The 13812-nt window shown below is 26.0% G+C and overlaps 9 protein-coding genes across 9 annotated transcripts; 4 read left to right on the top strand and 5 right to left on the bottom strand.

Moving 5' to 3' along the window:
* Positions 1 to 68: 68 nt before the first annotated feature.
* cand_024660 (uncharacterized protein) lies at positions 69 to 1601 on the bottom strand (the record flags this gene model as incomplete). Its single annotated transcript, XM_067212696.1, has 1 exon — positions 69 to 1601. One exon carries the CDS (start codon positions 1599 to 1601, stop codon positions 69 to 71), a length of 1533 nt encoding a protein of 510 aa, XP_067068635.1.
* A 20-nt stretch (positions 1602 to 1621) lies between these two features.
* On the bottom strand, positions 1622 to 2941 carry cand_024650 (uncharacterized protein; the record flags this gene model as incomplete). The annotated part of the gene is made up of 3 exons (XM_067212695.1): positions 1622 to 2235; positions 2312 to 2767; positions 2848 to 2941. The coding sequence occupies 3 exons, from the start codon at positions 2939 to 2941 to the stop codon at positions 1622 to 1624; spliced, it is 1164 nt and encodes a 387-aa protein (XP_067068634.1).
* A 186-nt stretch (positions 2942 to 3127) lies between these two features.
* On the top strand, positions 3128 to 4567 carry cand_024640 (uncharacterized protein; the record flags this gene model as incomplete). The annotated part of the gene is made up of 1 exon (XM_067212694.1): positions 3128 to 4567. One exon carries the CDS (start codon positions 3128 to 3130, stop codon positions 4565 to 4567), a length of 1440 nt encoding a protein of 479 aa, XP_067068633.1.
* A 277-nt stretch (positions 4568 to 4844) lies between these two features.
* cand_024630 (uncharacterized protein) lies at positions 4845 to 5864 on the top strand (the record flags this gene model as incomplete). Its single annotated transcript, XM_067212693.1, has 5 exons — positions 4845 to 4982; positions 5099 to 5269; positions 5333 to 5396; positions 5467 to 5606; positions 5679 to 5864. The coding sequence occupies 5 exons, from the start codon at positions 4845 to 4847 to the stop codon at positions 5862 to 5864; spliced, it is 699 nt and encodes a 232-aa protein (XP_067068632.1).
* A 908-nt stretch (positions 5865 to 6772) lies between these two features.
* Positions 6773 to 9055, top strand: cand_024620 (uncharacterized protein; the record flags this gene model as incomplete). Its single annotated transcript, XM_067212692.1, has 1 exon — positions 6773 to 9055. One exon carries the CDS (start codon positions 6773 to 6775, stop codon positions 9053 to 9055), a length of 2283 nt encoding a protein of 760 aa, XP_067068631.1.
* A 323-nt stretch (positions 9056 to 9378) lies between these two features.
* cand_024610 (uncharacterized protein) lies at positions 9379 to 10197 on the bottom strand (the record flags this gene model as incomplete). Its single annotated transcript, XM_067212691.1, has 4 exons — positions 9379 to 9464; positions 9554 to 9710; positions 9845 to 10095; positions 10158 to 10197. The coding sequence occupies 4 exons, from the start codon at positions 10195 to 10197 to the stop codon at positions 9379 to 9381; spliced, it is 534 nt and encodes a 177-aa protein (XP_067068630.1).
* Positions 10198 to 10468: 271 nt separating this feature from the next.
* On the top strand, positions 10469 to 11257 carry cand_024600 (uncharacterized protein; the record flags this gene model as incomplete). The annotated part of the gene is made up of 3 exons (XM_067212690.1): positions 10469 to 10619; positions 10711 to 10800; positions 10965 to 11257. The coding sequence occupies 3 exons, from the start codon at positions 10469 to 10471 to the stop codon at positions 11255 to 11257; spliced, it is 534 nt and encodes a 177-aa protein (XP_067068629.1).
* Positions 11258 to 11262: 5 nt separating this feature from the next.
* cand_024590 (uncharacterized protein) lies at positions 11263 to 12702 on the bottom strand (the record flags this gene model as incomplete). The annotated part of the gene is made up of 3 exons (XM_067212689.1): positions 11263 to 12312; positions 12389 to 12531; positions 12609 to 12702. 3 exons carry the CDS (start codon positions 12700 to 12702, stop codon positions 11263 to 11265), a joined length of 1287 nt encoding a protein of 428 aa, XP_067068628.1.
* Positions 12703 to 13059: 357 nt separating this feature from the next.
* cand_024580 (uncharacterized protein) lies at positions 13060 to 13695 on the bottom strand (the record flags this gene model as incomplete). Its single annotated transcript, XM_067212688.1, has 1 exon — positions 13060 to 13695. One exon carries the CDS (start codon positions 13693 to 13695, stop codon positions 13060 to 13062), a length of 636 nt encoding a protein of 211 aa, XP_067068627.1.
* Between the last annotated feature and the right edge of the window lie 117 nt (positions 13696 to 13812).

Genomic DNA, 13812 nt, shown 5'->3' with positions numbered 1-13812 from the left:
TTTAACATTTTAAAGTAGATTATATATCGAACTTATTAAGTAAATTGGCTAATTCCATTTTTAGAGTTTTAATTGTCCTTGTAATCTTTATTATTTTCATAGTTATTTATATCTCCACTTTCATCACTTTTATCATCATTACTTCTATAATTATGGATTCTATTACATTTACTATAGTCTACACTATTACCATCCTCACTACTGCTATAGCAACTACTAATACTGTCATCTTCACTACTTTCTAGACTATTTAAACTATAATCTTCATCTTCTTCAGAATCATAATCTTCATTCACTATATTTAGGAGAGTGTTACGAATTTCTACTTTTTTTAAGATATTAAACTGATTAAATAAGTATTCATTATCTTCAATAATACTTGAAGGTAATTGCAGATCATTTCCCATAAAAACTGGTAGTAGATCATTATATTCAAGTATTAGCCATTTTGGAATATATTTACAAGTTTGATATATTTTGTTATTTAGTATAGGATTTCCAGAAATATCGATTCTTATCTCTTGAATAAAGTTCAAAGTTTTATTCCATGCATATCTTTGTAATTTATTACAAAATTCATTTGTTAAAAAGTTGTCTGAAAAACAAATTTTAATTTTAGAATTATCTAATCTAGAATTATCATTATCTTTCATATTAATTTCTTTTTTATCTTTTATAAATGAAGTTAATATTGAAAAGGCATCTTCATCATTTAATTTAGTAGAAGAAAGTGATAGATATTTTAAATACTTAATTAATTTATTACCAGTTATTGCTGAACTTATTATATTCCCAAATATGAGTATATTTCTATCAATATTTAAAGCATGAAGTTTTGCATTGAATTCTTGTAGCCATTTCAATAAATCTGATATTTGATTTATATTTATATTTGTATCTACAATTCTTAATTCCTTTAAGTATTTGCAAGATCTTAGTAAATTATATATTGGGAAGTATCCATTTTTGCATTGGACAGTATCAGTGTAATTGTAAATGGTAGAATTTCTATATTCATAATCTAATATCTTCCTCTTTTTATTAAAATTTTGGGATTTATTAAAATGATCAAATTCATAACTTATATTTGTTTCATTATTATTATTACCATTTATATTTCGATCCTTCATTTTAGAATAAAATTTGCAATATTGTAATGTGATATGTTCAGTATTAGCTATATAAGTTAACCACTCTGACCAAAATCTATATTCTTTCAAGTCCCATGGTATTTCACAGTAAGAAATAGTAACTTTTTTAATAGATCTTAGTGCTGTCTTATAGTTTCTCTTTGTAATATTTGTTAATTTGTAAAATTCTTCATCAGTATTATTCCAGTCATATAATGTTATACCAATGAGATTAAGTTCTTCTATATAAGGAACAAAAATATTACTTTTAATCATGTCCAATATTAATGAAGCATTACCTGATATATTTTTTATTAAATTAGTAATATTTTTATTTAATAGTTTGTTACATATCAATAGTTCACTAAGAGTACTACTTTTTTCAATATCTGGTATATAATCCAAAATGTAGTTCCATTCTTTTGTTCCTAAGCTAAATATATCACTTTTATATTTATTGCTACTTCTCATTGGACATAATTTATTAAATATTAATTAATTTTTCTAACATTGCAAAGTACATCCGCTACCTTTTTAATTTCCGCTTCATTTACTGTTTTATTAAATACATTATTGTTTGCTACACCTAATTCTTTATTTAAAATACCTTGTGAATATTTACCTTCATATAGTAATCTTCCATAATATCCTTGTGGTGAGTATATATCATTAGTTGTCGACTCTACCCTTGTACTATCAAAATACTCACTTTCAGGCTTTATAATATTACCTAAACTAAATGGTACATATGGAGGTAAATTTATACCAACTTTTCTTAATGATAATATTTGATATCCATTTGCAGGTGAATATATATCAATCCTGTTTGATCCAAAACGAAGAGCACCATAAAAGCCTAGCTGAACAAATCTTGCCGATGTTTGCATTGAGTATTTTTCTTCCTTGTATGTTTTATCTAAAAATAAAGTTGTACACAATCTTATAGGGGATATTAGCGATGCATCATCAAACCAATATGCTCTTAACCATTTATATATTGTTGACTTCACTGGCCAATTAATAGGTTTAACTAAATAATTTAAATGTACTTTGATACCATCTGGCCTTTGCCACTCACCACTTAAATCATGCTTATCATACATCCCTAAATAATTTTTAGAATAATAGAAAACTATAATTAATATAAATACTTTTAAACTTACATGAATAAGAGGATTTACTTAGTGTAGTATCAGCCCAACGTGTCCTCAATGTCATCGTCCTTCCATGTTGGTCCACAAATCCTTCTGCATTTTCCAATATTACAGCTGTATTATCATTTGCATCTAAAAATACTCTTGAAAATAATCCTATAGCTGTATTTGTAATTCCATTTACTGTAAATATCGATCCTGTTAGGTACTTTGTTGCTAAAACTGCATCTGTCCTATCAAAACGAAATAAAAATTCTTCATTTGTTAGTAGGCTTATTATTGGTTGAACTCGAGTTGATTCTTCGCCTGTGTATAATTGCCAATTCCCAGATAAATCCCATGTACATCCTCTATATGGGTTTCCTGATAGCATCATCCCAGTTGCTACGTCTATCGCACAGTGACATGTAGGCTGTTTGCCTATTATAAAGCAATTTGCACCTGGACCACATTTTGCAATAATCCCTTCCTCTTGAGTACATGCTAAAATACAAGATAAAAAAAGAATAAATTATTATTGTTTTCTTTCATAAATAAATTATTATATATTGTAAGTAGCTTACTTTGATATATTTCTGTTACATATTGACCTAGGGAAGTATACCTTTTTGTCCCTAGATAACTGATCAAAAAAAGTAGTAATATTAAAAGTTTCATAGTTTATTTTTATTTCCCATTATTAGAGAAATTTACGAGTTATAAACACTGAATTTAATTAGTAGCTAATTTTCTCGTTAGCGAGATGACACTTAACTATCATGAAGCCATGTTGCATCAGTAATTTGCATAACGGTAGTGGTAAGCGCTTGTTGATGAACTTATTTAGTTTTTTCTGTTACTCAAATGCATTCAAATGGAGATGAAAATCTGAGAGATAATATAACAAAAAGTCCATGTATAATATTTATTTTTAATAATAAGAAGTTCCAAGACCTAGAATTTAACTTAGAAAGTTATATCACATCTGTGGTTTTGCAGAAACACAACTATCAATCAGCAACTCAATCTAATGATATTTTAAGCTTATACCAAGGTGAACATATAAAGGTAGGAGTATTAATAGATCAGAATCAACAAGAATATAGTCTTTATGACATAATCTTTGATATCCCAAATGAAGACAAGCAGTCTGTATTAACTAACTTTGCTTGGGAGGGACAATACCAAAGCATGGATGTCAACAATAATAGATATTGGAAATCCTTTAATATACTTCAAGATACTGGATCACATATTACTGAATTAGATGTTAAATATTTCGAAAACTTAAAAATGAAACTCTACTTATTTGATTTTTCATTGACTATAAAACCACAGTATTGGAATACTCCACTAAATATTTTTATACAAGTTGAATATACTCATTTTAATACAGACAAATTTATATTAAGTGATAATATTATCGGAAATTTTGAAAGCTTTGTTTCACCATTTAATAATAATGAGCTTAATGAAGAAAATTTATACACTTGTGGTATATCTTTGCCTGTAATTATTAAAGTTCCACTAACAATATCAAATTATTATCTTCATAATGATGAATTTATTTTGTATATGGACATTTTAAATCATGATACAAATAATAATATTATTATAGAGTATATATATAGCAATTTTCCCCAAAATGGTAAACTAAATTTACCATGGATACTCAAACCTAGTCAATATTGGGGATGCACTCTTAAGATAAATGACAAGAGAATCCTTTATAAAAGTGGTGATTCTGCTACAATTTCACAAGTCATTCCAATATTTATTAAGTGGAAAGTATCTTTAGAAACATATGATCATAGAGTTTTAACACAATTTGCCCTTCAATTAAAAGAAGATAGTATTGAAGATAATGATATATGTTATATAGGGGAATTAATTAGTCAAAGTAATCTCAATTCAAATGATACAGTAAAAACTGGAGTATCTAGTAATTTAGATCATGGATCTGATAAGCTTTCATTATTTTCTGCAACTTGTAGTGTAGAAGGTGTAGCTGAAAAGGCAGGCGATGTTATTTATTTAAATATAGAGGTTATTAATAAAAAGCCTTCAGCACAACTAAATCTACAAATAGTAGTGGATTATCATCCCCAATATCCGGTTGTACCTATTTTTGAGAAGATGTCATTAAACTACAATTCATATACAAAATCAACTTGCACTGTACTATATCCCTTGGCAATGTGTTATCCTGGTATATTTAAATGTCCTAATATATATATAACTGATCAAATCACCAACTTTAAATACTCAATTAATAAACTTCCAATTTTAATTTGTAAATCTTAAAAACAGTTTTCTCTTTGTATAATAATTTCACTTATTTTAAGTAAACAATTTATTTGATATGTAATTTTCTTTACTACCAATTCTCAGTTATATACCGATAGGTAATACATGCATGTATAATGTGGAAACATGCAACTGCGGTAATGTAGCATTAGGTAATATTGCACATCTGGAACTTATATTTAGTATAGGTAACTTGGGTAACTAGAGATACTTTACAGAATATTAATGAAATAGTCTTTTTTGATATATCTGACAAAAATAGTTAACAAAAAAGATGAAGAGATACATTATTAATATAATTGGTATTATTTCAGTATCTTTAATTGGCATTTTATTAGCAAAAGAAGTCAATAAAGAAGAAAATCTTGTAAATAAACTAAAAAATGGTCCTATAGGAGCTTTGTTTTTACCAGTAAGTTATTAGTCATCATAATTATTGGAAAAGAAATCAGGATATTTGTATTCACTACTAAATAATTTAAATACGTACTATCTGATTATTATTAAATTCACTCCCCATCACTATAGAATAGTAAATTGCAAGGCCCATACAATGATTTCTCAGCTGATTTAAAACTAGCTACTGAGGATATCAAAATTGAATATGATACTGCAAAAAAGCGAATCTCCAAATTTAGAAATCAATTAATGGGACCAGTACAACATACTTTGCAGACTCATTTAGCCAGTAAAACTCAGGTAAGTTATAGCACATAATTTTTATTGGCTCTTAAAATAGTTATGTTTAATTTCCTTCCTTAGTTAATGACAAGATTAGCATATGTTGGGAAGCTTCTAAGAACAGCATATGATCATGCCTATCCAGGTATGTGATAACAAAATTCAATCTTAATCTCTATTTATATAAACGGATTATGTCATAATTATGATATCAGATAAGGCTGGAAAACCTATAGTTCTTGTACAAAAAACATTGGCAGATGAATATCTATACCCTCCTGTGGACTCCAAACTTGCTGGATGTGCAGCCTCAATATTAGGAGATATGGAATCAGATGATGAAATTACTTTATTGGTAAGTCAATTTGAATATTGAAATATTTAAGTATTAACGATAATTCCAAATTTTGTGAAATCTCCTTTATAGTCACCAACTGACCTTACTGATCAAACAGAACTACTGGAGGAGATGGATGAAAAGGATAGGCACAAATATAGCTCTGAAATGGCTAAAATGTATGATGAAAAAGCTTCAAATCTTAAAGAAGAACTTTCCCAAGCAGTGGATGATTGGCAAAGTAGTCAGCTATTAACTAGTGCAAAGAGTGTTTAATAATTTGAAAAGTACTTTCCTTATATACATGGATAATTGGAAATAATGAATACAAGAACATATATTTTAATAGATTATGTTTAAAATAGTTGTTCTTTAGGGTCACTTAATTATAATATTTATATTCATTTTATTTTTAAATTAAGAAATTGGTACTTTTACACAATAAGAGTTACTATGATCAACACATGAATCTTCGTTATAAACCTAATATAAATAGCCCGCTATGTATTTGACCGCCTAAAGTCTACAACTTCCTCTTTAGACGTTAGTAGTGTGTGTGGGGAGTGCATTAGGACAACTTGAATGAAAACTGGAATTATCTAAAAGAGGGAATTTCAAATATAAATTGATTAGAATCGTATAAAGATATAGCACTATATCTTAGGGAAGGTAGTTTTACTCTTTCGAGGAAAAAATCGACTTATAATACATAAACTTAAGTAATTTTTTGTTGAGATTCTTCTTAAATATTGAAACACATAACATCAATAGTATTGGTATATAAATAAATTGGGATACAGTTTTTTGGATAAATTTACGGGTTATTTAATAAGACTTTATTTTGAAGTTTATATAATTTTATAATATCCGAGTTTTTAGATTTGGAAGATTCGAGTATATTTGGGAATTAAATCAAAGTATTTTACTCAATTTAAAATTAATCAATATTTGGTTTTTTTTATTGAATAAGTTATTTCAGACTTAGATTATATAAATTTCAACTTTAAATCTTTGAAAATAGTCTTTAAAATTGTCAATATTTTAAAATCTCTACTGAAACTACTGATATAAATTTATTATTTAAAAGTTTTATTACTAATCATTGTAAATATTCGATACAATAGAATTCTCTTTTATATTACTATTAATATTATAAAACTTGGATCTTCAATAGATATCCAATTATGTGGATTATTGGTATTATATACGCTATTCTAGCTTCTATTTTTGGAGCATTGGGAGATGTCTTAGTTAGGCTAAGCTTTATAAAAGAGAAAAATTTTCCAGAACAAGAAAGAAGACCATTATATCTTCGTCCTATATGGATTATAGGGATATTTTCAGCTGTAATTTTAAATGTAATATTATCTTTTGCAAGTCTTCGTTATGCCTCAGCCAATATTATCACACCATTTGCTGGCTTACATATATTTTGGGCTTTTTTATTTGGTCAAATTCTTTTGAAAGAGAATATTAATAAATTTCATATATATGGAGCAATCTGTGTAATATTTGGTCTCATTTTAGTTTTACTGTTTGGAATCCATGATATTCAAGAGTTTAACATATTTCAATTAATATATATGTATAGTCAACCTAGTTTTATATTTTGCAGTATAACATCTTCAATTCTACTAGTTATATTTATTTATATTGCTTTATTTGGTATAGTGGGTGATTGGAAAACAATTTCTTATGATACATCTGAAGGTGATATAATATCTAATAGTCCAGATAATTTGAATTATTCAGATACAATTAATGCAAATAATACTATAAGTATAGATAAGTTAAGCTCAAATGAAATAAATAAATTAGAGAAATATTCTAGTGTAATTGAAAAGCATAACAACGATTTCTTAGAAATATTAGGAAATTCAAATTTAAAAAGTGGAGTAGATAAACATTTAAATGGAGCATCATGTTTAGTGAATAACAATAATTCAGAGATGGCTACAAATGTGTTAAATATATATTCAACAATTAAATATTCTAAAGAAAAAAATTATATTAAGTCACTATATATTAATATTTCTAATAAGAAAGAGGTTATAATTTCTATGATACCAAGAGTTTATATCTCTTCACCAATAATTAGGTTTTGTGTATGTGCAACCTCAGGGTTATGTGGTGGTTATTCAAATATATTGATTCAAAATTTGATGCAGATAATGGCTACTCATTCATATGGTGTTTTTAATTACCCTGCACTATATATAATATTTACTACTTTCTTTATTTTAGCACTTTTACAAGCTATATTTTGGAATTTAAGTCTATCTAACTATGAAGCAATATATGCAGTTCCAATAGTAAATTCAGTATTGATTACAAGTGGTGGTTTGTGTAGTTTGGCTCTTTATAATGAAGATTTGAATACTGGTAGTACTATGTTATCTCCTATTGATGGATTATGCTTTATGATAGGTGCAATATTTATTATTTGTGGGATATTTATATTAAGCTTTTCAGGAAAAAATAATTCTAAATGTGAAGACAAAGATATTATAGCATTAGGTCATATAGAAATTGGAATTAATAATGATGAATTGAAAATTCAGAATAATATAGAAAAATCGGAAAATATATTTACTGATATATTATATAATAGAAGAATATCCTTCCTAAAAAATGTAACTTTTCCATCAATAAGAAAAGATCAAATAACAACAATATATAGTAGAATCTCAAATAAACTTTTTAATAAGCAAAGTAGTGAGATGATAAAGTATGGTTTAAAATACTCAAGTACAAAATATAATCAAAATAGTGATCAAAATACTAACTTAAATGAGTCTATAGATACCAGCTTCTATTTAAATGAAGTAGATCATGAGACTATTGGTTATGATAGAGATAATGAAAGGAATATATTATCAAATAATATAATTAATAAGGATTCAGACATACATGATAATGATATACTGGAATATGAATGTGAGATTTATAATTGTGATAATATTTCAACTTCATATTCTAAGGTAACATACATACATGACTATAGCCAAAAAAAAATAAAATCTATGGCTAAATCACTTAGTAAATTATTTGAGAAATCTTTAATTAGTTATAAATATAAAAACAATACAAATGATATTAATGATAATAGAATGCAGGATTTAAATAATATACTTCACGTGAATAACCGAACTATTTTTTGTAATAACAATTATGAACCTAGTGTAATTGATGAAGAATTAAATATATCCCAACATACTAGTAAAATGTGGGGAGCAGGACCTTCACCACAGATCTTTACATTGGATAATGATGAACATGATAATAATGTTGATAATGAAGGTGGAGAATACTTTGAAACATTAGTAGGTGAAAATGTAACTTCTGAAGTAGAATTGAAGGAGTTATATAAAGATAATGCAGAGACTTTAGAAATAACAAATATAGGAAAATATATGGATGAAGGAACACAAGAAATAAATATAAAAGGATCTAAAAGTGAATCATAATTACCTCAATTAATATAAGAATCAATGGTGAAAAGTGAGGATAATGTCACTTTAGATAATCTTGATTCTCCATTTGAATATAAAGATAATAGAGATTTAAATAAAGTGGTTAGATAAGTTATTGAAGATATTAATTACTATAAATCTATAAGAATAAAAATATAAATTCAGTGCCAAATATTTTGGAAGTCTTACTTTCAATATCATTTATATAAAGTATAAATGACTGGGAAATACAATTTTATACAAATTACATTCAAAATAATATTAAGTAACATATCTTTGAAAAATCACTTTATTTTTCTTAAAACTTATTAGTAAATTTAGTGATTCTTATCATTATTCATATTTTCAATATAAATTACAGTAGGGTCAGTCTCGTCAATATAAGCAGATTTCCATTGAATATCTTTTTTTTTTTTTTTTTATCAGTAAGTTTATAGAAAAAGAAAAAAGTAGTCTATTATTTTAAATATAAGAATTCAAATAGTGACTTACTTTCAGCATCATTGACATTTTGAGTATTCACAACAGATCTGTATATACGGAAGAAACATTTTATAAATGTACAACAGCCACCTTTATAAAAAGATATCCACCATGAACTTGTGCTAGGCAAACTATACATAGCATTTGAAGTAGGTTTTACAATACCCTAGAGAAAATTGCAATGAATTATAAATATCAAATTTCATGGAGATTTCTAATTGTAATTTGAATTCCATTTATAATTATTAAAGTACTCAATAATATTTTCAAATTGTCACTTTTTATTCATTATCAACACACCTCAATATAACTTGGAAGAAATATGGGTTGGTGAAATCCAACTTTATCAATGTTACATAAAGGGAGTTCCAATGAAACAAAATTTGATGGTTTATTAATATCTCCCGTTCTTATTAAAACAATTCTATTTGTGGTTACAATTACACTACCATAACCCTGGAATTTCTCATTAGATGATTTCAGTTGGAACTTTACAAATTCACGTGTTAACAAAATTCTTTCATCACTTTTAAGTATTGGTCGAAGTTGGTCTATTTAACACAAAATACTAAATCTAACTTCACCACTCCGAAATTATATCATTGCAACTTACCTGAATCAATATGACTCATTAATTCAGGATTTATAGACATTTCGAGTAATTATCAAAAATTTTAAAGAAAATCTAGGTATGTTTAAGAAAGTAATTTCCTATAAATTTATTTGATCTAACTATATATTCTCTATTCTCCAAAAACCTTTCAACTCTCCCCCCCCCCTTTTTTTTTTTTAGACATCCTATTAATACAATTATAGGCAGATCTAAGCGCTATATTAAATCGAAATTTATTAACTGAAGCCTATATATTAAGGATTATCATTTAGATATTTGTAATATATTAAGGTATTATTACTTTGAGAATAATGACATTTGGGATTTTAGTTCCAGGAAGAGCAGTTTCTGCACCAGTTCAAGAATCTGAGTGCCGTTGGATTGCTGAACTCCCACAACCAAGTACTATCCACAATTTAACGATTTTCTTGAATCAACCTTTACCAACAGATCAATGTGGAGGTATGTTTAAAGTATAATATGTATTAAGTATTTGATTATTTTTAGAGAATTACTAAATTATTTTACTTTATTATCGGGATTTTTACTATAGCTGGTATCTACTACAGTTTTGCACCTTTTACATCTTGGGAATTCCTTGGGGTAATAACAAATGTTAGGCCAAGTGATATGTTTACTACTGGTATGTTTTATTATAATTATAGGATAAGAAAAAGAAATTATATATAGAATCTTATATAAACTCTTATAGTTTAATAACGTAGTTATTACGAGTTATATTTTTCTTTCTTTAAAGGTAACAAAAGACAAAAAGAGAGTAATTCATTATTTTCTGTAAATTATTAGGTTGGCCATTTCTGCCTGATATTATGAATTTAGCAACAGTTAGAATTGGTATAACAATTGAGTTATCATCAGAATTAATTGTAAAAGTGGAAAATAAACCACCTATAGATATTAATAAAGAAGTTGCAAAGAAGATTGCATTAAATTTATTTAGATTTATAGAGAGCTTTAATGGGAATAATATAAACTCATCAGAATGTATTCGTGTACCTCAAATGGTCTTAGATAGGTGGTTTGTTAAATTTGAAGAGAAATATAATAGAGATCCTTACTTTTATATGAATACAAATTAGAAATATTATGATAATGGGGTAATACATCTCACAAAATATAAACAATTACTTGAATAGTTCATTTTATTACTAATAGTTGTTAACAATGACTTTTGTGAAGATTTTGTATCATCTGTATGATTATATCTTGTGTATTTATTATTAATTAGAAGATATCTAATTGTCTCACAGTATGTAGAAGCAATCAATTCTGTACCACTAGTATTCCACGAAAGACAAATAGAAGAATTTAAAGAATCTATAAATAATTTTTGTAATAATATTAAGTTACCACTCAATTCATCAATTATTTCCCACTTCCATATTCCAATCCAGGGTGATGAAGTACTATCATGACTAGTTGCTAAAATATCATATTTTCTACAATAATTTGGACACCAAGATACATCTAAAATTGATTCATTTGTTGATAATTGATTACATGTTTCATATATCAATTTCCATTCAATCTTTTTAGGTGAAGATGTTCGTGGAGATAATAAAGTAGGTGTCATATTTTTATCTTCAGTTATTTCAGTTCCAGTTTGATTATTAGAACTAGAATCACATAATATTTTAATTTGTGCAAATATTTTAAATCTTCCATCAAAACCCCCTACTACTATTTGATTAAATATGTAAGTATATATACTTTCATTATTATTTATTATTATTGGGGGTTTATACTGTTTTAAACTGAATGTTAAACAACCTCGTGGATTATTTATATGACATGGAAATTGATCCTTTATTGTCCATAATAGGAATGTAGGTGGATCTTGAGCAATATATACTCTTATATATCCATCTTCACTACAAGTAAACAATAATAAACATGAAGATAATGAATTTAGACTAGTTGCTTCATCATTATTGAATCCATCCATTATTGCAAAACAACACTTTGTTACTGATAATTTTGCATCTCTTAATCTTGCAGTTAGTGTACATGGGCCTTTGGGTATACTTTGATAATCTATCAATTCCGTTTTTTTAATTGACCTAAAATTTATATTTTTATTTAATAACCATATTCCAACAGTCTTATCATCACTACATGTTGCAAATAATGCATACTATATTAAATAATCAAAAAAAGAAGAAATAAGAATTATTAAGAAATATTTAAAATATTATTTTGACTTATTTTACCTTAGTAGAATATAATGGACTCCATGCACAACTTATCGTAGCTCCATCATGTGGAGACCTAATACTTGAAATAGGTATGAACTCATTACCCTGCCGTTTTAAGATTACTAAAGAATTAGTACATGAAATGACAAAATAATCTCCTATATATAATAATAAATTGTATCCTTATTTACTTTTTACAATACAATAGAAAAATTTTATTTCTGAAAATACTGACCTGTATCATCCGCAGTAATACTATGTATATATTCATAATCACGAGAAAATTTAAAGTGTAAAGTCCCTAAATGTTTTGTATTATTTTCCAACATATTTAATTATTTCCAATATAATTATGTACCTAATTCTTGGTTACTCTTTTTTTTTAAATAGAACCGATACATTTTAACAAATAGTACCTAAATTTTATATAATTTTTGAGACAGTAGACAAATAGTTTTTATTTGGCGTGTGTGCTGCATTAATTTACACATTAGCTATTGTGTGATTAAAAAGATTTGTTTTAGTATTCTTTAAATACACATCTTTGAATATAAAAAAATATATATACAAACTTTATAATACATGCACTATAATAAATTAAATACATCCTATTATATTCTACTCATTATACCATAAATAATAAAAGTTTATATTTAAAGAGTTATAAATGTTATAATTATTAATTATTATGTTGAAATTATCTTTTTATGATCAGAATATTTAGAATGATGAGAATGATGAGAATGATGAGAATGATGAGAATGATGAGAATGATAGGGATGATGATTATGATGTAAATGGTTTGAATCTTTATCTTCACTAGATGTAAAAATATGATTATCAGAATTGTGAATTCTAGTACTATTATTGATTATAGAATTACTTTTTATATTTGAAATAAAATGAATAGATGCCTTTAAATTAAGCTCATTATTTAATGAACTTTCTAATAGTGGTTTTGTAACACCTCCAAGTAATGCTGATGATATCATATAAAGTATCCCCAAAATAATCAAAACTGAAGAACTAATTAAAGATAATAAATTACTATTAAGAAATAAACATGCTTGTATAATAATATATAGACCACGTCCAATTGGTGTATAAAAAAATAGCATATAAGAAAAAAATTGAAAACAATGTATTTCTGATAAGAGTCCAATAAAACCAGAAAATATTATGAAAAAGTCAATTACTAAACGTTGTACAACAAAATACTTAATAATATTAGTTAATCCATATATAATACATAATATACAACATACAATCCATATAGTTTGCAAAGATATATATTTACATGATAATTTTTTTGATTCTTTCATTTATAATTAATTTAAATTTTTATAAATTTAGATTTATTATTAAAGATTTATTTAGAAGAAAAAAGAATTAATATTACTTTGTATACAAAATAATACAGAGTAGAATATTAAGGTAAA

The sequence above is a fragment of the Cryptosporidium andersoni genome (genome assembly GCF_001865355.1).
Source record: "Cryptosporidium andersoni isolate 30847 chromosome Unknown contig_66, whole genome shotgun sequence".
NCBI lineage: Eukaryota > Apicomplexa > Conoidasida > Eucoccidiorida > Cryptosporidiidae > Cryptosporidium > Cryptosporidium andersoni.
Note: the sequence above shows the minus strand (reverse complement) of the source record. Positions and strands in the feature narration are given on the sequence as shown.